This window comes from Centruroides sculpturatus, unplaced genomic scaffold, assembly GCF_000671375.1.
Source record: "Centruroides sculpturatus isolate CEXI.00-Female unplaced genomic scaffold, Cexi_2.0 scaffold1794, whole genome shotgun sequence".
NCBI lineage: Eukaryota > Metazoa > Arthropoda > Arachnida > Scorpiones > Buthidae > Centruroides > Centruroides sculpturatus.
Window position 1 is genome coordinate 49,974 of NW_019386035.1, and position 10,954 is coordinate 60,927.

The 10,954-nt window shown below is 32.1% G+C and overlaps 1 protein-coding gene across 1 annotated transcript; it reads right to left on the reverse strand.

The window, feature by feature from the left end:
- Positions 1-7,322: 7,322 nt before the first annotated feature.
- LOC111613237 lies at positions 7,323-10,206 on the reverse strand. Its single transcript, XM_023354588.1, has 3 exons — positions 10,194-10,206; positions 9,153-10,072; positions 7,323-8,276 (listed from the first exon to the last, which is right to left on the reverse strand). Exons 2-3 carry the CDS (start codon positions 10,068-10,070, stop codon positions 7,323-7,325), a joined length of 1,872 nt encoding a protein of 623 aa, XP_023210356.1. The 5' UTR covers positions 10,071-10,072; positions 10,194-10,206.
- Positions 10,207-10,954: the final 748 nt, after the last annotated feature.

The following is a 10,954-nucleotide window of genomic DNA, read 5'->3' on the forward strand; positions in this document are numbered from 1 at the left end:
AATTTTTAAGATTGCATATTTATCAAAATAAATATTAAAGTTGCACACTTTTAGATTTATTAAAACGTTTCTACTTTTATCATATTTATTTCCATCCCTGTCATCGTTTAGGTTTACAATAACGTGAATATTTTTAATATAGAAACGGACGACAAAGTAATTAAATAGAGTACGATGAACTGGAGAATATAATAGGTGTCTGTTCGGGAATTCACAAACAAAACTGCTGTCGCGCATTTACGGCGCCGAATTAGTCAATTCTGTAGCAAAAAGGCCGTTTTGCAGTAACGCAGTCACAGCGCCAAGTGGAAAATTCTCTGATACAGAAATCAAAATTGCCGATTTCTGTCTTTTAATCGTCTGTAGTAAATGTGAATTTCTCGTTCGAAAGATACTTCTTTTCTTAGGTAATGTGCAAAATTTCAGGCTTTTTAGGCTTGTTCATTGTCACGTCATATTTTATTGAAATAATGTAAGAATTTTTGATTACGTATTTAGGACAATATGTAGCGTACAGTACATAGCCAGAATGTTTAACATTATCATTTGTCACCTGAATTAAAGCTGCTTATCAGTGAACAGGCTCAATGTTTTAGATATGCTCGATTGCCTTGATGACAATATGATACTCACGTTTGACTTATATTTCTTTTGGAGAAATTTTAGACCAACTCAACCTGTGGTAGAGGTCGATGTTGACGTTTAATTTTACGTCAAATTCTGAACCTAACTAGAGATGGTTGATCTTAGTAATTTTTTATAATGCAGTTTTAAATATATTAATTATTTTAGGTAAAGTTAGAAAAACTCTTATCACAATTCTTCGAACGAGACACTCCTTCCAATCTTAACATTCCAGAAAAAACATAATATAAAGTACTCGCCATCTGAAAAAAAACAAGTTCATCACTCGTTCCCATATACAGATTATTCTGTAAACATTTTTTCAACGTATACAAAAAATCAAATTTAACTATCTCAAAAGAACTTAAGTTTTACTCAACGTATAGGCTGTATACAATAGGCTGTATACAATAAATTCCTTCAAAACGAATTTCATAAATTCGATCTGAAGGAATTTTTTTTTGTCATTTATTTCAATTTTGCTGAAATCATGGAGTCAAGAAATTGAAGAAAAGTTTATTCAGTTACCTTAAAAGGAATTCTTTTATCGATAATGTAGAAACCACCTATCGAAAGATGCAATGAAACTCTTCCAAATCTTTTCATAAAGTTCAAAATCTAAATAAACTTAAAATTAATTATTTATTAAATATAATAAACATTTAAAAAAGTAAATTCCAAAAGTTTTCCTTTAGCTTCTGTTCCAATTTCAATTTACAAACAGCAAATTGTCTTATATCTTGAAAGCCATTTTCCATCTGAAAGAAATACAGAAAATGTTATTTCTCCAGCGAATTTCCTTGCATCATTATCATCTTAATACGTATTTGCATACCGCGAATGCAAACGAACATAACAAAATGGCGGCTATTATACAAAGGAAAGTGAAACATATCACCAGCAGCAATAACCAATATCGTATGAAATTGTTAAATTCCAAAAACAAATAAGAATAATAAAATAAGCACGTATTCCATATAATACCAAAGTAAATGACACCGAGTGGGAAATTGAGTTTAGTGTTGAACTGATCAACAAAATTCCATAATTTGTGTTGATGAGCTACCAATTCATTCAATTTAGAAGCCAGGTTCATCTCATTTCTTTTTAATATAGTGAAGTCACGAACGAGTCGGTCAAATTCTTTCTGAGCAATTATAACAATACACCACCTAACAAGAAGTAGTAGGCAGTTCCACCTACGACCAGATTCATATTTACACCAATCAGAACACTACACAATGCAGCTTCCCTTTTGAATTTCTTCATCTTTATCAATGAGGGATAATAAATTAAATTCAAGATTTGTATACACAATATAAATACAATTATTATGAAAGATTAGAGGAGAGAGAAATTCCTGGTTACAGAATTCCCATTTATCATTTTCTTTCGAAAGTACTGTATACAAATATCAGTATGGCTGACGGCCACACAAACACGTGTCGTGCGTCGGATTAGATGCTCCGCAATCTATCATGTCTCTGATCGTCTAGTGTTTTTATCTCCATTCGGCTTCGGCCGCCGCTTTTTATTTGCCGCCTCGCGCCAGCGCGCAGCGTCCCAAGCGATCACGCAACCAAACAATTCAAAATTTCCAACTTCAAGCATCAAAGCTTGATATTTAAAAATTTTTAAAAAGTCTCGGAAGGCCGCAACCTATGTATTGATGGGCCGCGTGTTTGACATGCCTGCGTTATATTATACTTATAATATGTATTGATAAAAGGAATAATTTAAATTGTAAAATTTTTTTCAATATTCAGTTTGTCATGTAATATATAATAAATATATAACAGATATTTATCAGTTTTTATTGCTAGCATTGTATGTAACATTCTAACAAAAATACCAAAATGTAAAATTGGCCGATTATCGAAACCGATTTATCGGGGAAATGGTCGATACCGATTTATCGGCTAAGTGGCCGATACGTCCGATTACCGATTACTTACCGATTAATCGGTGCATCCTTATTAAGCAATATAATTATTCATTAAAAATCATATAATTTGTACTAAATTCTCAATTATTATAAAATATTAATTGAAATGACTGAAAGTTTTCAATGCACAAACAACATATTATAACAGATTTATTCTGTTTAATAAGTCACTTTATGTTGTCACACAACGCGTCAGAAGAAAATTTATCACACAGTCTACGGGTTGGTACTGATCCAAGAACAATGCTTTAACCTTTTGACTGCACCTAACTCGTCGCTAATTTCTTGATTCTATTAATTTACCGGACTCTGCCTAGTACAATAGAGCAATATAAATACGCTCGTCTAACGGGTGCACGAAAATCGGACAGATTGTATTCATACGGATCGTTTGAAATAGTAGGAATGTATAGTAAACTGCGTGTTGGTTTAATGAATATAGATAATAAAAAGTAACCATAAACCTTAAACACTTTGAATAGAGAAGAACAATCTTTTGTTAGCAACTAGATTTACTTAATTACTAGTGTTGTAACGAATAGTATATTCTGCCTCGGGCCGAATACCGAATATTCGGCCAAAAGCGTGGCCAAATAGCCGAACATTCGGCCAAACTATTCGGCTTGATTAACACACGTACGAAAATTGGCGCGCAAACCGCATTGTGGCAAGGATCCTGCTCTCTATTGACTCGCTGTCACTACGTTTCGCCAATCGCGTTAATTCTTGGCCGTTGTAGTGGACAGACAAGAATGTCATGGAAGTATGCGATAAATGATGATATCAAATGTGGATAACAATGAAATGACCTACACATGTAATAACGGAAAAAGAACAGAGAAGGACCGCGAAGTGAAAATGTGAAAATAAATATGAAATTGAGTTGATAACATAATCGAACAAGTCGAGGCAGCTTATTGGCACGAAATTCGCGGCAGTCAATGCCAAAAAATTGTTGTCATAGACTTCGGAAAGATAAATGCTTGTAATGAAAGTCACTTAGCGTGCACGGGCGAAAGCCTGGGGCCGTTCGCGCTACCAAGCTGTCTCGAATCTGTGAAATCATAACTGTGACTTATATCGACGTCCTATTTGTCTCTTTTCTCCGTTATCACCAGTCTGAGTCACGTNTATGTACCTCAGAAGATCCATTCTTCTTTAAACAAAGTAATAGGAAAGTTTTTTGTTTCGTAGCCACAATTTTGACAACGAACGTCGAATGCCACTTGGTGTGTGGCAAGGAAATAGTCGTAAATGTGCTTCAAATTTGGAAAGTTTTCTTCTGTTTCGTGTTTGGATTGTATGACCAAGTGCGATAGTTTGAAGTTACTGAACTTTAAAAATGTTTGAAAGTTTGGAAACAATTATGCCGGCACTTGTCAAAAGCTGCAGCTTCAATTCAGATTTCTATAATTTACACGTTTCTTCACGTGACATTAGAGTAATTTGGAGTTTTGTGCGATATAAAAAAAGGCATAAACTCAGACTTATGTAACTAAGAAGTTTTGTTAGTAAAAGGAAAATCCTAACAATTATAATACTGAATTTAAAAGATGAACCTTTTACGTGAAATCCTTTCAAGTAAAAATGTAATTTTTTAACCGAAATAAGTAAGAAATTTTTATATTTTATACGATAACCTAGTGAATATATAAATGAATTTAATAAATCCGATAAATATTTACTAAATTTAACGAATAAATTGAGATCATTTCGTAATCTCAACCACCCTATTTTAGTGTTTATATTAATTATTAAAAACAATTGTTTATGACCACTTCTTCCTTTTCTGTTCTCTTAAAAAACTGTTTAAAATTTTATCTATTAAACATACATTATTCAATGTGAATTCGCTAGAAAAGGCAAAGCTTTCAGCTTTTAACACATTTGCTTACAAGTAAATAGCTCACTCCGAACATCTAAAAAGTTCGTATCTGGAAATTCTTCTGGAGAATTGTTATGTGCTTCAAAGAATACCACAAAAGAAAATAAAAAAAATTAAGCTTTGAATATAGAATCTCCAAATTGGCTTATTCCTGCTATTTTACAAACAATACAGGAGGCTTTTTCTTATTATTATGAAAAATAAATTTTAAACATACATACGATCTGACAGAATACAACAGGCCAGTTTTGAGAAATGTAAAAATCAANCAATTATTATAAAATATTAATTGAAATGACTGAAAGTTTTCAATGCACAAACAACATATTATAACAGATTTATTCTGTTTAATAAGTCACTTTATGTTGTCACACAACGCGTCAGAAGAAAATTTATCACACAGTCTACGGGTTGGTACTGATCCAAGAACAATGCTTTAACCTTTTGACTGCACCTAACTCGTCGCTAATTTCTTGATTCTATTAATTTACCGGACTCTGCCTAGTACAATAGAGCAATATAAATACGCTCGTCTAACGGGTGCACGAAAATCGGACAGATTGTATTCATACGGATCGTTTGAAATAGTAGGAATGTATAGTAAACTGCGTGTTGGTTTAATGAATATAGATAATAAAAAGTAACCATAAACCTTAAACACTTTGAATAGAGAAGAACAATCTTTTGTTAGCAACTAGATTTACTTAATTACTAGTGTTGTAACGAATAGTATATTCTGCCTCGGGCCGAATACCGAATATTCGGCCAAAAGCGTGGCCAAATAGCCGAACATTCGGCCAAACTATTCGGCTTGATTAACACACGTACGAAAATTGGCGCGCAAACCGCATTGTGGCAAGGATCCTGCTCTCTATTGACTCGCTGTCACTACGTTTCGCCAATCGCGTTAATTCTTGGCCGTTGTAGTGGACAGACAAGAATGTCATGGAAGTATGCGATAAATGATGATATCAAATGTGGATAACAATGAAATGACCTACACATGTAATAACGGAAAAAGAACAGAGAAGGACCGCGAAGTGAAAATGTGAAAATAAATATGAAATTGAGTTGATAACATAATCGAACAAGTCGAGGCAGCTTATTGGCACGAAATTCGCGGCAGTCAATGCCAAAAAATTGTTGTCATAGACTTCGGAAAGATAAATGCTTGTAATGAAAGTCACTTAGCGTGCACGGGCGAAAGCCTGGGGCCGTTCGCGCTACCAAGCTGTCTCGAATCTGTGAAATCATAACTGTGACTTATATCGACGTCCTATCTGTCTCTTTTCTCCGTTATCACCAGTCTGAGTCACGTAATTGTAAAATGGGAACTTTTCGACGGAAAAGTGATGAATCGAAAGTATCGTGAGCGCGTATTATGATGTATGCACAGGCATACATGGATTAGAGTGATAGAGGAAAGAGAAAGGGAAGAGCAAAGACAAGCGCTTAAATAGAAGGATAGGCAGGGTCAGACCCTCAGATGTGCGTGGATTGTCCAACGATAGACGTGTAGGTGTGCTGATCTTTGTAATTATAATGTTATATTCTTTTTTATTTTGTGCATGTTACAAGTTATAAATAAATATAAACAAACAACACTAACTCGATAACATTAAATCTAATAACCAAAATGATTAATTTACTGTGTTTTTGTTATTTATTACTCCTGTTTTTAGGTATTCGGTATTCGGCCGAACAGTGATTAAATATTCGGTATTCGGCCGAATAGTGAAAAATAGGCCGAATAGACCGAATACCAAATAGTAACCGAATATTCGTTACATCACTATTAATTACTTATTTTGCCGAATATTCTGACAATTATCACTGTTTTAAAAATGGCTACGAATGGTGTAATACTACTTTTTTAATTCCTATATGAAGAACGTCGTCTTATATCATTGAAGATTTGAATCAAATAAATTTTCAAGTTTTATACTTTTTAATTGAAATTCACAAGAATTACATTAAATCAATTTTAATAATTTTCATTATTTATATACAATATTTAGTGTATAAAAACATGTACACTTTTTTCGAAATTTAACAAGATGTAATTTCTAATTATATTTCATTGAAATTATAACATAAATTTGCGATTTATCATAAGTTAAACTTATTTTGANGAAAACACAAAAGAGAACATTCTAGAAACGCATATGAACAATGAACAATGGTTGCGTTAACTAGAAAAGCCTCTTTGTTAAAAGACAGTTAATCTATTTCGCTAAAAGTTAAGTTAGCAGCTGTAGCGCTAAGCAGCGAGGTTTACAACGCCAAAGACAAGTTAAGATGGCTGCCATCATAAATTATACGTATAATATGTACTATGTGTGAATTGGAGTTTGTCACATACGAAATTTTATTTTAAACTGGTTATCGAAGAAATTAGAAACGTAGTTGTCCACATAANTACTTATTTTGCCGAATATTCTGACAATTATCACTGTTTTAAAAATGGCTACGAATGGTGTAATACTACTTTTTTAATTCCTATATGAAGAACGTCGTCTTATATCATTGAAGATTTGAATCAAATAAATTTTCAATTTTTATACTTTTTAATTGAAATTCACAAGAATTACATTAAATCAATTTTAATAATTTTCATTATTTATATACAATATTTAGTGTATAAAAACATGTACACTTTTTTCGAAATTTAACAAGATGTAATTTCTAATTATATTTCATTGAAATTATAACATAAATTTGCGATTTATCATAAGTTAAACTTATTTTGAAAAATTTTATTCAATTATGTAAGGTTATTCTCTATTAATAATAATAGTAATAATAAACATTTTAACAGAAATTAAAAATTCATTTTATAAATGTAATAAAAGTCATTAAATTACATATTTAATTATTTTCAAAAATGTCTTTCCACAAGTTCATGACGTCACTGTCTTTTGTTTTTTCCACAATTTTTTCATTTAACAATCGTATTTGTTCTTCGTTAAAGTAATTTTTCCAATCGCCAACAATTCCTTTTCTAACCAGAGTCCCGCCTTTTGTATCTTTTCCTGTTTTATTTATATTTTGTAAAAATTTCATCATCCCTGGAGGAAAATTTTTATTTTGTAGCCACGTTTTGTCTTTTTGAAAAAACACATCAACGTTATTCTTGCTGTTCTCTTTCATATAATCGAAACTGCTGTAATAAATAATATTTTCTAATATTGTTGGATCATTCAAAATACTTTTTTCGTATTCTTCTCCCATGAATTTGGCTATTTTCACAATTTCTTTCTTGATATCTTTCTTGAGATCTTCGTATGTTACAAAATGAACGTTGCTGTCATTTTTATGTTCGTACCATCCGAGAAGGTGATCGAAATAATCGCCGTATGGTATATTACCTTGGAGAAATAGTTCAAAAAATTCTTGAAAACTTAACTCGACTATAGGAAGTGGATGGAATTTTATATGATGATAAAACGAAACACAACAGTCTCTAGGGTTTCTGGTAGTGTAAATATATTTAGATTCTGGAGAAAAAGGAGTAGCAAAAAATGGTAAGTGTGTTTTCATGGCTTTCGGTTTAGTCATTTCTATATATTCTCTTCCCATCATCTCTATAAACGGACAACCTAACAGGAAATCTAACGGATCCTCGGATGGTTGACCTTTACGAAGGATTAACGTGACTATATGATGCATCCAAGTTGTTCCACATTTCGGATAACTAACGAGAAACAAATCTCCAGGTTTCGCTTTATAATTCATTCCAGATAAAACAGATTCTTCCGAATGATGCAACGACATACGCATCCCACCCACTTCCTTATAAATTTTCATCTTCTCCATTACTATAAGTTATTTATAGCATATTATATTAAACAAGTATTAACATTGAGTAATTATTTAGTACATTTAATATGAAGTATTATACTCACTTTCTCGTATGCTAGTTAAATCAAATGTTCACAACTAGAAAGTGTAACTGAGGGTTAAAATAATAAGAAGCAAAATGAATAAATTTAACCTTTTTTTACTTCTGATAATATTAATCTCCAGACATCAACAAGTAGAATATATCAAAGGATAGTCTTTTATATCGAAACTGTAACAATACATTAGTTGATAACATCCGATATGCTTTGTTTTATCATTGTATATCTGAGGTTAACGCGATTACAACTTTATAAAGAGTTTTAAATTTGAAAATGTAAACGCCCTTTCTCATAAGTATTGCAATTACAACAAGTGAACCTTTCAAAGACTTATAAACTAAATACTCAAATGTTCAGAAGCCCTACTTTAAAGCAATCCTACTATGGAGAAAAATTATTTAAATAGTTGTAATGTTACTAATTTATTAATTGCGATGAGGAATAGGAGAAGAATCAGACACCGCTGGATTAGATTTTCCGGATGATTTGGAAAAAAGTAATAAACCTGTAGTAAATCACAACCGAATTTCTTACACATTATGACATATTTATACGCTTGTGTTACTTTAGTAAATATTGACAAGATCGACAGAACGACTTAGGGGAACCATAAGACTCGATCCGCGTTGATTTGATTAACAATAAACAAGCAATTATTTATTGTGACATCGTCACAATGCCGTTATGCAATTTTTGATCACCGTGTTCTCAGTTGTTTTAGTAGTGTTGTGCTCCTGTATATCACGATTTTCTCATTAAACAATTTCAATTATAAACTTTGACTTCAAATATTAACCCATAAATTTATGATATCGGTGCCTCCCAATTTATTATTAATCTTATCTTGCAATCTCTTTAATTGATTTTCATTAAAATAATTCTTCCAATCGTTAACAACGCCTTTCCTGATAAAAGGTAATTGCGTTTCTTCGCCCTCTGACTGACTCAAAATTTTCATAGTTTTTATTAGACCGGAAGGTAAATTCTCATTATGAAAAAGTTCGTCGCCTTTGAAGAACTTAATCATTATTTTATCGACGTGTTCCTTCATATATTCGAAACTGCTATAATAAATGATGTTTTCCATTATTTTCGGATCTTCTATAATGGGTTTTTCATATTCTTCGCCCATAAATTGGGCAATTTTTAATATTTCTTCTCTAATATTTTTTTTCAGCTTTTCGTAAGTTACAAAATAGACATTTTTATCATTTCTGTGTTTGTACCATTCGTAAAGATGTTCGAAATAATCTCCAACTCCCACTTTACCGTCTATAAATCTATCAAAGAAGTCGTCAAAACTCAGATCATTGTCTGACTTCATGAATTTTATAAAGTGATAGAAGGAAACACAACAGTCTTTCGGATTTCTAGCTACGTAGATGTATTTTGCTTGTACAGAAAATGGCGTAACACAAAATGGAAAGTGAGTTTTCATAACTTTAGGTTTTGCACTTTCAATATACTCTCTTCCAACAGTTTCTATAAATGGACAACTTAAGATAAAATCGTAAGGATCTAAAGAAACTTGACCCTTTCGCAGAATCAGCAAGACTATTTGATGCATCCAAGTAGTACCACATTTAGGATAAGTGACTATAAACAAGTCTCCGGGTCTCGCTTTATAATTCATAGCCGATCGGATAACGTCTTTGGAAAATATAGGTGGCATCCGAATTCCATCAACATCTTGATAAAACTTTCTTTTTTCCATTTCTACAAATAGAAATTTTTTATATTAGTACTAGCTGCAAGGACCCGCTTCGCTGGCTTTTTATTTGTGGGCAAAAAGTAACGATAGTGAAGATAAAGATAAGTACATTATAGTTAATCTTACCCGTTTTCACAGAATGCAAGAATTAGGCCCCCGTTTCCAGACTAATTAGACAATTTTTACGTCCAGTCAAACGAACTATTTTCAATTTGATCAATTTTCTGGAATGTTTACAATCGTTATATAATCGAAACAATTCGAATTCGAATACAAATTCGAATTTAAAACGGTTCGAACATTTTTAAAATCGAAATAGAAAATCTTCGAAGTCAACCACTTTCAGCCCCCATATCTCCCGCACCCTTATAGCTATCGAGACGCAACCACCATAGTGCACGAATGGAGACTTGGATCTACTACCACATACAAACACCATTCACGTGCGATGTGTAGTTTTGGCGAAAAAGTGAAATATAGGGACACACACGTCTATTTTTATATATAGATATAGATATATATATAGATATAGATGTAAATAGATATATAGATATAGATAAACAATTATTTTGAGAGTAAGATGTGAGTAATAAAAATAAATTGTCAATGCCAATAACGAGTAATGTTATCATTTAAACTCGATATATGCTACACGATTCCTTCGTCTCTTCACTCCTCGACCATTAATCATTAAAATTTAAGAGTTTGCAATGCTCGGAGCATAATTGAAAGAAACGGCTAATAAAGAAATAGAAGAATGGTACGCTCGATACAAAGAACAAGTTGAAAAGGCCAAATTAAATAATAGGAATGCAGAAAAAGAATGGATAAAAGAATTTATCTCTCTATATTCAGGCAGAAATCTTAAATGTCTCTATTAATATTTT

Excerpts from the sequence above, each read along its gene's own strand:
- LOC111613237 (XM_023354588.1), bottom strand. The coding sequence starts at position 10,070 with ATGGAAAAAAGAAAGTTTTATCAAGATGTTGATGGAATTCGGATGCCA. Across the intron at positions 8,277-9,152 it reads CCGATATCATAAATTTATGG|ATAGTAATGGAGAAGATGAA; the intron begins GTTAATATTTGA and ends TATAAATAACTT.